Here is a 16,336-nt window from a genome sequence, read left to right as displayed (position 1 = left end):
ACTCATCAGACCAGACCACCATCGTCCATTGCTCCCTGCTCACATGCCCTCTGTAGCCACATTCAGCATAGGACTGGGATCAGCATGTGCACTTTGCAGATACACAACCCCATATAAAAGCAAGCTGCAACACAGTGTGTTCTGAAACCCAAGTTCATCAATGAGCCTTGGGTGTCCGTGACTCTGTTAATGGTTCACTGGTTTTCCTTCCTTGGACCACTTTTGGGCGGTTCTAACCACTCCATCCAAGAAGCACTTCTCAAAACGATTTGGAAATGTTCTGACCCATCACAATTTGATCAGATTATGAGCGCTCAGATTCATAATTTTGACCATATTTCCTGCTTCCAACAGAACAACTCTTTATACTTGCTGCCCAATATACTACACACCATGACAGTTGACATTGTTATAAGATAATGTTATTTACTACAACAGTCCATGGTTTTAATGTTAAGGCTGATCGGTGTATGTCACCTCAGGCATTGCAATGTCCTGTAAATTCATAGTAGTATTTTGTACTTGTTTTTACAGAAATGCTAGTTATCTAAGTACACTTTTTAAACACTTCTTTTAAGTAACAATCTTAGATTTGACTTCATTCCCACCTCCAAAAAAACATACTGCAAGTGTCATAAAGCGTGAAACCGGTTAGATCCAAGTGCAGGTTTATTTGCAAAATCCAAAAAACAGGCAATGGTCAAAACACCAGGAAATCCAAAAGCAGTAGTCAATAATCCAGGCATAGGTCAGGGCAGGTAGCAAACAATCACAAACACGAAAAACAGGCAGGGTCAAAAGTGAGGCAATAAACAGAACAGAGAAAATACGCTCGGTATGCGGACAGGCTAACAATATTTCGCGTCATACGAGAGTTCTGAGTGAGCTTAAATAGACCAGGTGATTACAAACAGGAAACAGGTGTGCTGAGTTGGTGGTGCAATGGATTGTGGGAATTAGAGTCCTGATGGTAAAGTGCAGCAAATCCTCTGCAGGCCAGCAGAGGGAGCCCTCATGGCTCTCATAACAGCAAGATAGACCAACTTCACTAAAATTGCACCTAATTATTACCGACCGTGTAAATGTATGTAATGGTGATCTGCTGGGAAAAGATGGACAAGAGATCAAGAGACATAATAGATAAATATATATAGGGAACCCAGAAACGACCATCTTAGATGAAGCAAATAGTTCAGGGTCGACTGTTTTGGATGAGACATTGAGACCTTGGAAGTTGTGCATGGTTAGTGTTCGGGGGACTCTGGTTCATGAGAGTGTGGGATTTCCTGTGAAGCAGAAGAACAAAAAGGTGGACCCTGCATGACTCAAAGATGATGCAGACATAGATGATATGGTTGATTCAGGTGCTCCAGTTGCTCCAGATGATTCAGTTGATTCATTAGCTCCGGCAGGTTCAGGTGATTCATTTGCTCCAGCCGGTTCAGGTGAGTCATTTACTCCAGCCAGTTCAGGTGCTCCAGCCCATTCAGGTGCTTCAGCAGGTTCAAATGGTTCGGTTGGTTCAGGTGCTTCAGCAGGTTCAGGTGCTTTAGCAGGTTCAAATGGTTCGGGTGCTTCAGCAGGTTCAAATGGTCCGGTCGGATCGGGTGCGGCAGCAGGTTCAAATGGTCCGGTCGGTTCGGGTGCTTCAGCAGGTTCGGGTGCTTCAGCAGGTTCAAATGGTCCGGTCGGTTCGGGTGCTTCAGCAGGTTCAAATGGTCCGGTCGGTTCGGGTGCTTCAGCAGGTTCAAATGGTCCGGTCGGTTCGGGTGCTTCAGCAGGTTCAAATGGTCCGGTCGGTTCGGGTGCTTCAGCAGGTTCAAATGGTCCGGTCGGTTCGGGTGCTTCAGCAGGTTCGGGTGCTTCAGCAGCTTCAGGTGCATCATTTACTCCAGCTGGTTCAGGTGATTCATTTACTCCAGCTGGTTCGTTTGCTCCAGCTGGTTCAAGTGCTTTAGCAGGTTCAAGTGCTTCAGGTGTCTCAGCAGGTTCGGGTGCTTCAGCAGGTTCAGGTGCATCATTTGCTCCAGCTGGTTCAGGTGATTCATTTACTCCAGCTGGTTCGTTTGCTCCAGCCAGTTCAAGTGCTTTAGCAGGTTCAGGTGCTTCAGGTGTCTCAGCAGATTCGGGTGCCTCAGCAGGTTCAGGTGATTCATACGGGTCAGGGGGTCTGGTGGAAGATGATTCAGGTGGCTCGGGAGAGGCAGATGGTTCAGAGTCACAGATTTGGGAACTGCCCGGCGAAACAAGGGGAGCGAGCATGCCGCGGTGCCATAGCAAGTACAGGAGGCATGAGACTGAGAGAACATACCTCGGTGGCCCTGGGGATCACTGAACTTGACAAAACTAGATTACGCCTCTTAGTCACTCGTGCAGACGTCATCTGGGGATCCAGTAGACTAGACACTAGTAGTTGTGGCTTTGCAGGAGCAGGAGATATAGGTGAGGCAGCCATTTCGGGAAGTGGTTGGGATGCAGGAATGGCAGCAATCTTAACAGGTGCGGGGATGGTAACGGCCCTCTGAGGGACAGGTGTTGTCAGGACAGTGGCTCTTTCAACCACTGGTGCAGATACAGTAGTAACCCTCTTGAAAACAGGTGCAGGTAAGACGGTAGCCATTTTAGGGGTAGGTGCAGACACGGCAGTCCTGCTTGCAAAGCGTTTTCTTCTGATAGCCCTCCTAGACAAGGGTTCAGGCATAGGAGCGGCTATTTTATGATCTGAGACAGGCATGTTGGCGGCCATTTTGGGAGTAGGGGCAGGCGTGACAGCGGCTGTTTTAGGAGCAGAGACCAGCCTAGTGATGGCCATGCTGTCAATGGTTTTTCAATCCAGGGTTTCCCATAAGTTCCATCGGCTTCGGCTTTCTAAATGACTCTCAAACCCCCAAAAGTCCAAAATTTGTGTCTCTGCTTGAGACAAAGGTTCATCCATACAGTCATTTAAGAACAACTTTAATTCTTTGTTGCTGAGGTTCAAACCAGCTGCACATGTCCAGAATAATTGGGCAAAACAACTCACCGCTCGTCCTTGTTGGCAGAGGGACATCAAGTCCACCAACCTGTCCCACCATTCTTCCTCAGAGGAGGGGGGCAACACTTGGATTTGTATGCTGCTGTATCGGTACATGTCGGGGTATGGGAACACACCAATCGAAACAGTGAAATATAACGGCTGAATCCTAGATGAGTGGTCAGAAAAAGTGCCAGAAGACTTACTAGGAATGCTGGATTTGGTTGTTGGTTTATGGCTGATGCAGTGATAAAACCAGGGTGGATGAAATAAACCGCTGGATCTTGTCGGGGGAAGTATTCTGTCATGATCCCGTGAAAACCGGTTAGATGCAAGTGCAGGTTTATTTGCAAAATCCAAAAACAGGCAATGGTCAAAACACCAGGCAAACAGCAACAACAAAGGAAATCCAAAAGCAGTAGTCAATAATCCAGGCATAGGTCAGGGCAGGTAGCAAACAATCACAAACACAAAAAACAGGCAGGGCCAAAACCGAGGCAATAAACAGAACAGCAAAAATACACTCAGTATGCAGACAGGCTAACAATACTTCACGTCATACGAGAGTTCTGAGTGAGCTTAAATAGACCAGGTGATTACAAACAGGAAACAGGTGTGCTGAGTTGGTGGTGCAATGGATTGTGGGAATTAGAGTCCTGATGGTAAAGTGCAGCAAATCCTCTGCAGGCCAGCAGAGGGAGCCCTCATGGCTCTCATAACAGCAAGATAGACCAACTTCACTAAAATTGCACCTAATTATTACCGACCGTGTAAATGTATGTAATGGTGATCTGCTGGGAAAAGATGGACAAGAGATCAAGAGACATAATAGATAGATATATAGAACTTTATTGTCATTGCATTGTACAGGTACACAGCAACGAAATGCAGTTTGGCATCTACCAGAAGTGCAAAATGTAGCAGTCGTGCAAAAGTGCAGATAAATATCTAGCATATTTACAGCAAGTGGTATATGAAAGCAATATACAGTGAAGTCTACTATATATAAATAAATAAATAAATAAATAAATAAATAAATACACACACATGTTATATACACATAGATGAATGTGAAATGTTGGGCAGAATGTACAGTAATGATATAAAGAAACATATAGATTAAAAAAAAGTGCAGATGTAATGAGGAGTAAAAAAGATATACTTTGTAATATGTACATGTATTGTACAGAGGTTATATACAGTGTTTTGTTTTGTGTTTGTTTTGTAGTGATCTAGCGGTGTAGTGTTCAGTAGTGTGATGGTGGATGAAAAAAGCTGTCCCTGAACCTGCTGGTTCTGGTGCGTAAGTTCCTGTATCTCCTTCTTGATGGAAGGAGGTTAAACAGTTTATGACTGGGATGTGAAGAGTCCTTGATAATGTTGTGAGCTCTGCGCAGACATCTGCTGTGGTGAATGTGTTCAATGGCAGGTAGTTGGGTGCCAGTGATGTGTTGGGCGGTTTTGACCACCCTTTGCAGGGCTTTACGTTCACACACAGTGGAGCCTCCGTACCATACGGTGATTGAGTTGGTCAGGATGCTTTCGATGGTGCAGCAGTAGAAACTCTACTTTTTCTGTTATGATTGCTTTTTGTGCTGGGCTATAACTGTCAGCTCATTTGGAGGTCAGCAAGCACTGATATCACTATTGTTTGATTTAAAAAGTAATATAGTAGTGTAGAATGTACTGCAGATTTATGACTGGTGAGTTTAACTTAATACAAATTTGGATGAAATAACACACTGTATAAAAGCTGCTCTCGACTATAATATTAGTGCTTTGTAATGTGTTCAACATTACACTTCATTACATCAACAAGAAAAAATCAGAAAGTCAGAATTTAGTTCACTGAAGCTCATGCCTGTGTTAGGTACACTTGTTGTGAAGAAAAATATAAAATAAATGCAATCAAATCCTCTCCAAATGTAATTTTTTTATGATGCACACTTAGATATTATGCAACATGGTTCACCGGCTGCCTGAAATTCACATATGCTTATTTTTATCTAAGCGAATACTAAGCAACACTGCATTTTGAAAAACATTATACATTATAAAAAATGTGCAAAAATTGCAAATTGTGGTAAAATCATTTGTTCATAAATGTCAACTGGGCTTTTTCAGCTTAGTTTTATCTCAGAATTATTAACGTTTATCAGTTTTTTGTTTGGTGTATGTTTTTTTTTTTGTGCTGCATCATGGATTTTTTCCATTGTTATGGTTTATTTTGATTATTGATTTGTTTGTATGCATGTTGTAATATGCTAAAACCCTACACGTGGGGAAATTCCTCCTTTACACATACTGTACCTCAGCCACAAGTATACCATTCTAATCCCTGTTTCCCACCAAATGTGAAAAGGGGAGAACAGTTTATATAAGATTTCATTCTTATATTACCATAAGGGTCTGAGCAACAGACCTAGTGACTGGAAAGGCCACTGAAGAACCCTGAACTCACTGTCATGTTCAAGAAACTCGACTGATACAACTTTTGCTTTGTGATATGGCCCGTTATCATGCTGAAAATGAATCGTTAGAAGATGGATAATTATGGCCCAGAATGGATGCACATGGTGAGCAACAATACCTAAATAGGATGTGGCATTCAATCAAATGATGATTGTTATTAACAGGCCCAAAGTGTGCTGAAAAAATATTCCAACATTCCACAAAGCTTAAACTCATCGCAGGTCACAATCACAGACCCACAGTGAGTTATATAAGAGTTATTATTATATTATATATAATTACTATTTTAATTATCACAATTATTATGTCACAATGGTATTAAGGATAAAGTTAATTTTCAGGAAGTCTTATTTTCCCCCCAATGTGTGGTTTTGGTGAATCAATGTGATTAAATTTAGATTAAAATAATAATAATAGTTTTATTACAGAATCATTTGACTCTCCTACAGTCACCTCACAGCTTCTTTCATTTAAGGTGGAACTGTGAGTTGGGATAAAAAGCTGTCTCAATACATGTGTGTTTTAAGTTTAAGCTTAAGACTCGTTCTGGGGGTTGTTCCCAGGACAGGTCATATGGATAATTCGATCAAAAATAACATTTATACTGTAGAGTTTCTATTTTTTACTTCTCTTTTGCTGCGTCTCCTAAATAAACCGGCAGTGACGTTACCAGCGCCATATTGGTGCATCTGTTGTCTTTCTGTTTGCAGCTGGGTTTGAAGGAGCTCTGGGGAGAAAAGACGCCACCATGGAGCTCAGTACACTTCTTGGTGCTTTTAGAGGTACTCTAAAACATTATTGTATCATTTGGTGTTGATGTTTTCGAGTAGATACGTGCGGATCTCTGAGGTTTTTTTCTCAATTACGCTGAATGACTAACTAAATTAGCGCTAATGCTAAAGCTAAGGTATGGTTAGCTAGCAACCGGTTATCTGTGGTTAGTTAGCTTGCTGCTAATCCCAGGATATTAGTTGTGTAATTCGCCGGTAAGATAAAAGGACTGAGTCATTCACCTAAACAATCGAAAGTAGAAAACGCTTGTTTTTGTTTCGTATACGACTAGAAATCCCAGAGAAAGCGTATTTAGTACAGTGTTGAGTGTCAACTTTTAAAATGATTTAGTTCAGTGAAACTTACGTTGGGTAACAAAAAGCATTATTCCATTTTCTGACATCAGACTGTAGCAGGAATGTGATTTTGAAGTCTTCCTTATTTATTTTTCTTTAGTTTCGGTTTAAACTTTAGATCAACTCCAGGTACTGAAACGCACACAAACGACTGTTTATTTCAGATTTTGAGAAGAAAGGGAAAAAGGAAGCATGCCCCATTTTGGACCAGTTTTTGTGCCATATAGCCAAAACTGGAGAGACAATGTGAGTTGTTTACAAAACCTTTTCTAATAATAAATAACCATGAATGATTATATCTCTGCTTTTATAGCATTGGTGTTTTCAGATCAGCAGTTTGATTGACCAAGTTAGTGTTAAGCAACAAATGATAATGACACCAGACTGCACTGTGGACGTGCTGAGTTAGTTTAGTTTACACTGAAACTTCAGTAGAAATGCTTCACATTTTTGTTTTGTCCTCTTTTAGGATTCACTGGTCCCAGTTTAAAAGCTACTTCCTTTACAAGCTTGAAAAAGTCATGGATGATTTTAATGCTTCATCTCCAGAGCAGAGGGGGGGTCCTGCCAATCCAAATGTTGAATACATTCCCTTTAAAGAGATGAAGGAACGGATACTGAAAATTGTGGATGGCTATAATGGGTAAGAGAGCATGACATATTTAAAGAGTTGGTGTTCCTTAATAGGTTTCTGCCAATTTAATCTGCTCTGCATGAATTTATGCTGCCACAAGATGTCACTGTTGCATACTAGTGACATCTATTCTATTATTTTGCTGAAACTGGCATCCTTTATACAATTAAAGTAGAAGCTTTGTAATTTAATAAAACACTTCAAAAGTGCCGTCCTCTTCTCCTTAATTAAACTGTAGACTGTTAAACTGTGGGCTCATGATGTAAGAATCTGTAAGGATTTCTGCATATGTTTTGAACACTCCGATATTACTGCTGCATTTGTCTCACACATAATTCTCATCCCCCGGTTCAATTTTGGATGAAAGCTTTGCAATTTTGCCATTAGAAATCACTGGCATTAATGAAAGCGTGGCATTTTTTTTTTTCTTTCTCTCTCCTTTTCCTCCCTCTTCTTTTTCTCCAAAATTTGTGAGGCAACTTGCAAAGTTTTTTGTGACTACTTGCATTGCTGAAATTGCAAGCACAGGATTCACTACTAATACTCATGAAGACACGCAATTACTTTCTCTGATAGCTGTACTCATGTTCCACGCAGGGCTTTGGCTGAATGTGTGTTCTGAATGCATGTCATGTGACAAGTTCTGTGCAAGATCTACTGAATTTTTTTCTTTTTTTTCAAAAGTTTTCTTGGTTTTGCATTTATTTCTGCAATCAAGAAATCTTGGAGGCTCTTAGTCTCATTATGTTGCACATTTCTAGTCGGTTAATTAGAACTGTAGTTTTCATTTAACAGCTACATTTTGAGTCGAATCATTATTTATTTTTTATCATTAAAGATGCATTTTTATTTATATAAAAGAGTTGCATGTAACGTTTTTCTGTGAAAAGTGTGTAGAAGTCATGCTCATGGTGACTGATGTTTTTATAAGTTTCATTGGTGATAACACAAGGCTTATGTTTAGACTTTATTGCCTCTGAAGTTGCTCATTTATAAGATAAAAAAAAATAATTCTCAATTAGTGGTTAATTTCTGTCATTTTAGCCGACAAAGTTAATCCAATGTGGCTTGCAAAATCAGATTTAACAGGGTTCAAAAGGGTTTCATTTACAAATTGCCATCCATTTTTCCATTTTCATTAATACCCTAACAAGCATTAAGTAAAAGGCTCGGAGCCAAGTGTAGTTCACACCATGTTTTTAGTCTTTTAGCCTGCTGCTACATATCTAAATGTTCTAAATGAGTAATGTTGGTGCTTTTCCGGATTTAATAATATTTTGAGGATATTAAATGCCGCCTTACTGAATGCAGGTTAAGACTTGAATGGCTAAATGCTTAAGTACATGTTTCAGTTCTTAAAATCATTGATTGCTTTGTTCCTAGAATCCCTTTCACAATCCAGCGTCTGTGTGAACTGCTTACTGAGCCGAAGAGAAACTACACAGGAACGGACAAGTTCCTCCGAGGTGTGGAGAAGGTAGGCTGTGGAGATATGAAGGTTATGTACAGTTTCTCAATCAGCTTTCTTAAAGAACCCTTCTGTTCATTTCATTGCAGAATGTGATGGTGGTCAGCTGTGTGTATCCTACCTCCGAGTGAGTGAAGTTGCCTTTTTCTTTAAGTACTTCCTACAGACTGGTGGGTTATCATGTTTCACCTTTGAGGTTCACAGTTAATCAGAGTATACATAGTCTGATGTTTCACCTTCCTAAACTTGGGCTTAATCTTCTTTTTTGCATGTTTGTGGTGAGTGAACCATGATTGAATAAATACAGTGGTCACATTACACACACTTTTGCATCAGTGAGGCAGTTCTACAGTTCTGTACCTAAGCAGGTATTCTCTTCTAAGGCTTTCTTATCTGTGTCGGCCTTACATTTGCCACCGCAATGTGGGGTTAACTCACAGAGCAGGGTTTCATAACCCTGGGTTAATGTGCTGCTAACCCCCTTTCCAAATTCCTAGTGTGAATCGATCTTCTGTCCGGGGTTAAACGAAGGGTTTAAGCACAGTGTGTAAAGCCCTGCAGTGTCTTACTCTGGTTTTGGGTCAGCATCATCTTTTTAGCACAGAGTCTCAGGAGCTGTAATGGAGCGCTCCAAAACCTGCAATAAATACTCAATTTCATTGCAATCAGATGACTGAGAAGGCCACAGCATATGATTTACATAATATTCATACTCATCAAACCACTTAGTGTGCCCTGTGGATGGAGCAAAGTCATCTCGGAAGAGATTTTTCCATTAGAATAGAAATGTTTTTTATTGTCGGAAAATAAAAGAAAATCGTTCACTCTAGCATCAGGAGATGATGAGTTTAAAGTCTGACAATGAACTCGAGGAGTGGTTGGACTCGCTTGTTTGCCCACCATCCCTAGCTGTCATGTGGTAGGAGAGCAATAGTGATATCTAATGTGTGTGATTTGGTAAGACAATTTTGGGGAGAGTATCAGTTATAAATACATATTGAGTCTTCCTGTTACGGATGCACATGACCTAAATTATACAAGAAAGAAACCAGACCCACAGTGTTTTCCAATAATTTGTCATTTGCCTTTATGCTGTACAGAGTTATTTTACATGCATTCCATGACTTGCTGGATGTTTTAGGTAATATTCACACTCGACATGTCGTCTTCTGCCCAAATCCAGCATTTGTCTGATGTCAGACTCCCTTGATTCTGTTGATCCCCAGTACATTTGGCTTCATCTTGCATTACAAATACACATGGAGAATGTAACTCACAATTTATTATTATTATTATTTTTATTATTATTATTATGCTATTCTGCACAGTAAGGCATCTGACCTCTTCTGTGTTCCACAATATTCTCCTGCCAATCTTGGTACTAGTGTGTTGCGGAAACTAACGATGTTGTCATCGGCTAAAATAGGTTACTTTACTTTCTGAGCAAGTCTGGACATGAATATGAGTTGCTTTCACATTCATGGTAATCATTAAACAGTTCCAGTGCAACTGAACTCAGACTGCCTTCTACAGACTCAGCTTTAGTACCACAAAGTGCTTACTGAATGACAGATTTTCATGTTTAAATGCATTGTGAAAGCCTTTTTAATCTCAGCTGCGAGGGGCTGATGGGCTGGTCGTGCTGCCACTTGTTTAAACAGTTATTGGACATGAAAGTCAAAGATTATTAGGTGCGGCCCCTGTTTGGCTGGAATTTTCATTCACTATAACCATCACCACCTTTTTGTAAATACATTTTCCTCACGTGTTGCATGATAATGTGCGAAAATGGATTGAATGTTTTATAAAAATGCCATGATACCGTTTGTCATTGAAGAAAAAATGGCTCCAGTGGTGTGAACAGGATGAATGGAGTCATGTTTCCAGGAAACGCGTCTGCTCTTCCAGATAGGTAAGGACTGAGACACGCAGCATGTAAATGCTCCCGACTTCCCTTGCAGTTACAAAATGTAATCTCCATCTCTCTTATTCTTATTCTGGCAGAAATGTAAATGGTCCAGGAACTCCTAGGCCAATAAATAGATCAAAGATTTCTCTGTCAAGCAGCATAACTGCCAATGGTCTCCCAGACAGCACAGAGTCCAGCGAGCAAGGTGTACAACAGACCGAGAGAACAGACAGGTAAAGGAGTAGAAGGCAATCTAAGCAACACCTTTTATGGATCTCAAAAAAAGTGAATGAATATGTCAGACCTTTCTGGCAGACATGACACCTTTTAGACTATTTTGATTTACTGATTCACTCTCTAGTATGCAGAAAATGTCCTCTAGTAAAGTTCAATTAAATTTTTTTTGGCCTTTCTCCTTTTACCGCAGTGATTCGTTGAATTCAGAAACAGTATGCTCAAGTGAAGGGATGATGAAGGGCAAGCACTGCAAGGACGAGGAAGAGGATGAGGAGGATGAGAACCGGCATAATGCGAAACGGCTTAAGTTTGATAACTACACAGAGGAGGAGAAAGAAGCTTGTGAAAAGGAGTTTTCTTGTCACGCTCCTGTTGAGAGCTCAACAGATGTTTCTGAGTCCTCTCTGCACATTAGTGTGGAAGTGAAAGATACATCTACGCTTGTTTCTGAAGATCAAGGTAAGCTTTTCTGATGTTTTTTAATTTTTATTCCTGTCAGTAAATTCCTCTTAGTCCAGGCTATTCAGTCGGTAGCCTGGCAAGGTAATTTGTTCCGACCCTTCATCGTACCCTACAGTTATAAAGTGAAGCTCGTCTGTTCCGTTTAGTATGAAACGTAGTCGCAACACAGAGCAGGAGTCATGTGACGTTGGGCGAGTGGCGCGAGCAGCCTGTCCTGTGATACGGGCTGACTGACTGGATGATGACAGAGGAGAACGTTTGTTAGTATCTGTTCCTCTGTTCGTTTCTTCCTTCAGTTTTTTTTTCCACAAAATCTGGGAAATTTGGCGAAACAATATTAACCCTATTGTACTACCCTATCTCTACTTACACGTGCGAATTGTCATTCTCTCACATGAACGTCATTAAAACGAGTAATCACACATCCCTCACAGCACAGCACCTGCACCACTGTATGTGTATCAGAACACTGTATGTGTATCAGTGTATCATAAGAAAATGTACACCGGATTTCACTGCTCATGCTAAATCTAAAAAATGTCCTCATTAGAAGGTTAAATGTTTGACCATTATTGAGCTGCTGTTGTAGTTTAAATAGTCATTTTAAAAGAATTTATTTTGATGATAAATTAGATGTAACTTATTTTCCTTATTCTGAACCTTTTTTTTTATGTACACTTAAGTTTCAGTTAATTGAGTATAGTGCAACAATACAGCATATGGTCTCCTATAGTGTTGTTGTGTCATCAGTCATATTGCAATTCATATCTGTCCGGCTACTCATTTGGGGTGTTTTTTATGAACTGACCACATGACAAACCAAAAGTAAAAAAAAACAAAAAACAAAAAAAAAATTATCTACCGAATGCCAATAAAGAGAGAGAGAGAGAACGAGACCTTTTCCGATATTTTTTGAAGGATTTTTTGACATTTTTGTTTGATCAATCGATTACAGCACATGTGGTACCTGGGCATTCAGCATTGGGTTCAGTGCGGCTTACTTAGCAGTGAAAATGGTGAGAAATAATGGTGGTGTTATCTGGTGAAGCATCTTAAATTATGAAATGTAATTCAGCTATAGAGTGTTTTTAATTTACAGCATAGAACTGTAACATGAAGGTTAACCAACAGTTATAGCTTTTATGCTGGTATTTAAAATAAAAGTTTAAAATAGTTACAACTAACTAGATAAAGTTTGCACAAAGATTGATTTAGTTTTTTAATGCTTTATTAATTGTTAATTAATAAACTTATTATTAATAATAATAAACGATTATTATTATTATTAACTAATTGTTTTTTGACATGCTTTCTTTTTTTTTTCCCTTTTTTTCTTTCTTCCCCCAATTCTTTTGAAATTTTCCACCAGGCATATATTTAACTAAAATTAAAACCGAATTTTAATTAAATATTATAATCTCTCCACAGAGCCCTCCAGCACACAGTCCGAGTCTAGCGATGTCCTGGCTGGCGAATCAGGGACACTGGATTATCCTGGCTCTTCCCACAGTAATGAAAATGGGTGTGAAGCAGAGCAGGCAGAACACAAGGCACAGCTAAAGAGGATGGACCCTGCAGAATTAGAGGAGACAGAGGAAAACAGTGACCCAGTAAGCAGCAGCAGCAACAGTGGTAGTGAGGAAGCAGAGCGTCATGCAGCGTCTGCTCCTTCGTCTCCCAGCACTTGCACAGAGCCAGCTGCAGAGGGCAACAGCATTGCACAGGATGCACAGGACACCTCACAAAGCTCAGAGACTGAACAAGACTCTGTAGATCAAGGCTGAATGCACTTGTTTCTTTTCTTTTCTTTCTATGTCTTTTTTCTGTCTTTCTTTTTAATAAACACAGCACCACATCAATCCCAAACTACCAGCAGCCCTGGAAACAGAGTGCAAGTCTTAATACCTCACACTAGAGGAGGGCTTTCTCATGGTAATGCAGAGAACCTTATCCTCCTCACGTCTCTACACGAACTTTGCATGGCCTTCTGACAGCCACACTTCATGCTGTGTATCTGTTCTTATCTGGAGAATGATTTTAATTTTTTTGTTTACTGACACAAGCCTACAGTGGTGAACATATGATGATCTAATCATGGTTATCATCCTGTTTCCCAAAACTGATTTGCCACAAATTTTCTATAGAGGTGTTTGACTTGTGTGCACGTGGTGTCCCACCCTGTGTTTTAGTTTATATATATATATATATATATATATATATATATATATATATATATATATATATATATATATATATATATATATATATATATAAATAAAAATATAATTTTTTTTCTTCTTTTAAATAGAGTGATGCAGACAGATGAGAGAATCTACAAATCAGGATTAAAACATTCCAGGGGCCTCTTAAAAAATACTATGTAGGATTAAACCACTAGCGGTTGTAATTCAAACACCATCTATTCCTGAACAAAGTCAACGTGTCTGTCTGGACGATTCTGTAAACAGAAGCACTGGAATAAAGCATTTTATACTTATCAAATCATCATTTTTATGTTCCAGAAACCAAAACAATCTGCGTTTAATGGACCAATACCTGTATTTCTAAAATTTGAATTTATTTTATAGAAATAACAGAAGTAACTGTTCATGCAGCAAGAGTCTGACCAAATGGCAATTTAGTTTGAATCATCACATTTTATCTGTACTGCCTTCTGCATTCACTTTGTTGTGACACAAATGGAAAGTCATTTTATAATTTTTTTTTTTTATTTATTCAACCACTCAGTTTTCTTGCTCTAGGAATATGAAAACTCTTATCTGTAGTGAAGTTAGGCATGCCTTTATTGCTCTCTGGTGGAGTTTGATCAAGCGTGGAGTAGAGGAGCTTTAATTAAGTTCTTTCCTCTGCTCTTTTTTTTCTTTTGGAAGAAGTGCGTTAACATGCCAACAGTCTCAGTTTCTTTTTTCTTCTTTTTTTTTTCTTGTATCATACATTTTTAGTACTACTTGATCATCATTCTAGCATTTTATGGTGCTGTTAAATGGACTGTAATTTCAACTGCGTTAGATATCTATTCAGTTAGTTGGAATGTAAGTAATTTAATTTAAAATTACTAATTGTATGTTTGTGTTTTACCACTATTGAGCAATTCCTATTGGTGTCTGTAATAGGCCTTTCACATTACATTTCCTTTCCTAGCAAAACAGTTCCGAAAATGGTGATGAACTCCTTGAACACTACCCTTCCTCTGCAGCTTCGTAACATCGGAGCTAACGTGGGCTTAGGCCGTCATATCTGTAACTAATTTCAGGACTCTTTTTTTTGATATTTAGAATTTTTAAATTTCTATATTAAATTAGAATTTGTAGAATGTCATGATTTGTTCAAAGCCTTTGTGTAAAGTAATCAATTTTATGATTTTTCTGTGAACTGAATGCCTGGGCTTTCAATACAGTATTCAATTCAAGTAAAGCAATAAATGTTAACAGTAAAAATGTTGATAAGACTTCATTTGTGCATGATGAAGTAGCAGCCGTTAACAATCGATAAATAAATTTTGGAACACTGAATCTGAACACTGAATTCAAAAACCTTTTGTTAAGACATCCCTTTTCAACTTCAGCTTTCTAGCGGACACTTGAGGGTTTTGCACCAAATCGACTGGTGTTTGTAGCTAGTCAAGATTCCTAGAGAAAATTCGACACAAACAGCTTTATTTATTTCTTCCAGTGACTGCATGATGAGATGATGAGTTCGTCCCCCAGGTCCATGTTGAGTTGAACTTTTTTGGAGGTACACTTTCTTTTTACCCTTCGACAAAAAAGACATAACTAACTAAACAAAAATAAATTAAGACCTGTATAAGAAACATCTTAAATTGAAGTCAAAACTTGATTTATTTTCAACCAATAAGATAAAGGGTCTTCTGAAGAGGACCAGGAGTGTTTTTTTTTTTATGAAAGTGAGGGGATATCTGGAAAAGTATTGGCTAAACAGTTGTGTGGGTTCAAGTCAAAACCAATAATAAGTGGTCTTCATTTAGATGATAGTATTAACCGATCAAAGTATTATTAATGATAAGTCTAGGGACTTTTACTCTACTTTGTATGCTTCTGACCCCTCTTAGTGGAGGGATATTGGAGTTTTTTCTGGTCGATTAAATGTCCTCACCTTATTGTCTGATGTTTGTAACCTTTTATAAGAACTAATTTTACTGTTGGAGGTGACTGCTGCCATTGCTTCCCTACAATCATGGAAGTCCACAGGACCGACGGTTTTCCGTCAGAGTTCTATAAAATATTCTCTACACAGCTCACTGCTTTTTTGGTGATGTTTTTAGAGGCTTTTAAGACTATAACTCTTTCCCAACTTTAAACCAAGAATGTATCTCTATTGCTTAAAAAGGACAAAGACCCTTTAGATTATTGGACCCTATTGTGGTTCATAAAGGGCAAATCTTTTGCTAATTTTAGCCAAGGTGCTTGCTTAAAGACTTGATGTTCTCTCCAAATTTATTTCTACTAATCAAACAGGGTTTATAAAGATTTTTCAGTCTTTTTTTAATATTTGCTGGCTATTTAATGTGGTATATTCTCAGCATCAGTCCAGTTTAGAATGTGCTCTCTCTTTGGACGCCAAGAAGGCATTTGAGTATAATTTTTTGTCTTGGGAAAATTTGGATTTGGTCAAGCCTTTCTTTATTGGATTATGTTACTTTATAGCGCTCCTATAGTCCTGCCCAATGGTCTGTGTTCCCAACCGTTGAACCCAACACGGCTGTCCATAAAGCCCATTATTATTCATTGAGCATTTAGCTATTGCTAAGTCAGCAGATTACTGTAATTACACGAGGTGGACCCGTGCATAAAATATCTCTATCTGCAGATGATCTATTGCTTTTTATCTCTAATCCAGAATTTCTGTCGGCTCTCTGGCTACAGGCTTACACAATTACAGTACCCCAACATACCACTGAAGCTAGTTAAAAAAAAAATTAATTGGTGTCTGACTCACTTGCCATAATAAACAGCTTTCTGAACATAATTTTGTT

The 16,336-nt window shown here is 39.0% G+C and overlaps 1 protein-coding gene across 1 annotated transcript; it reads left to right on the top strand.

Annotated features, from left to right (window-relative positions):
• Positions 1–6,127: 6,127 nt before the first annotated feature.
• On the top strand, positions 6,128–14,855 carry ppp4r2a (protein phosphatase 4, regulatory subunit 2a). The gene is made up of 9 exons (XM_060894244.1): positions 6,128–6,267; positions 6,777–6,858; positions 7,082–7,255; positions 8,630–8,723; positions 8,804–8,841; positions 10,552–10,626; positions 10,719–10,856; positions 11,051–11,319; positions 12,751–14,855. Exons 1-9 carry the CDS (start codon positions 6,234–6,236, stop codon positions 13,104–13,106), a joined length of 1,260 nt encoding a protein of 419 aa, XP_060750227.1. The 5' UTR covers positions 6,128–6,233; the 3' UTR covers positions 13,107–14,855.
• The last annotated feature ends 1,481 nt before the right edge of the window (positions 14,856–16,336 follow it).

This window comes from Tachysurus vachellii, chromosome 19 (genome assembly GCF_030014155.1).
Source record: "Tachysurus vachellii isolate PV-2020 chromosome 19, HZAU_Pvac_v1, whole genome shotgun sequence".
Taxonomy (NCBI): Eukaryota; Metazoa; Chordata; class Actinopteri; order Siluriformes; family Bagridae; genus Tachysurus; species Tachysurus vachellii.
Note: the sequence above shows the minus strand (reverse complement) of the source record. Positions and strands in the feature narration are given on the sequence as shown.

Coding starts and splice junctions, on each gene's coding strand:
- ppp4r2a (XM_060894244.1), top strand. CDS start 6,234: ATGGAGCTCAGTACACTTCTTGGTGCTTTTAGAG. Junction 6,268..6,776: donor ACTTCTTGGTGCTTTTAGAG/GTACTCTAAAAC, acceptor TGTTTATTTCAG/ATTTTGAGAAGAAAGGGAAA. Junction 10,857..11,050: donor CAGACCGAGAGAACAGACAG/GTAAAGGAGTAG, acceptor CTTTTACCGCAG/TGATTCGTTGAATTCAGAAA.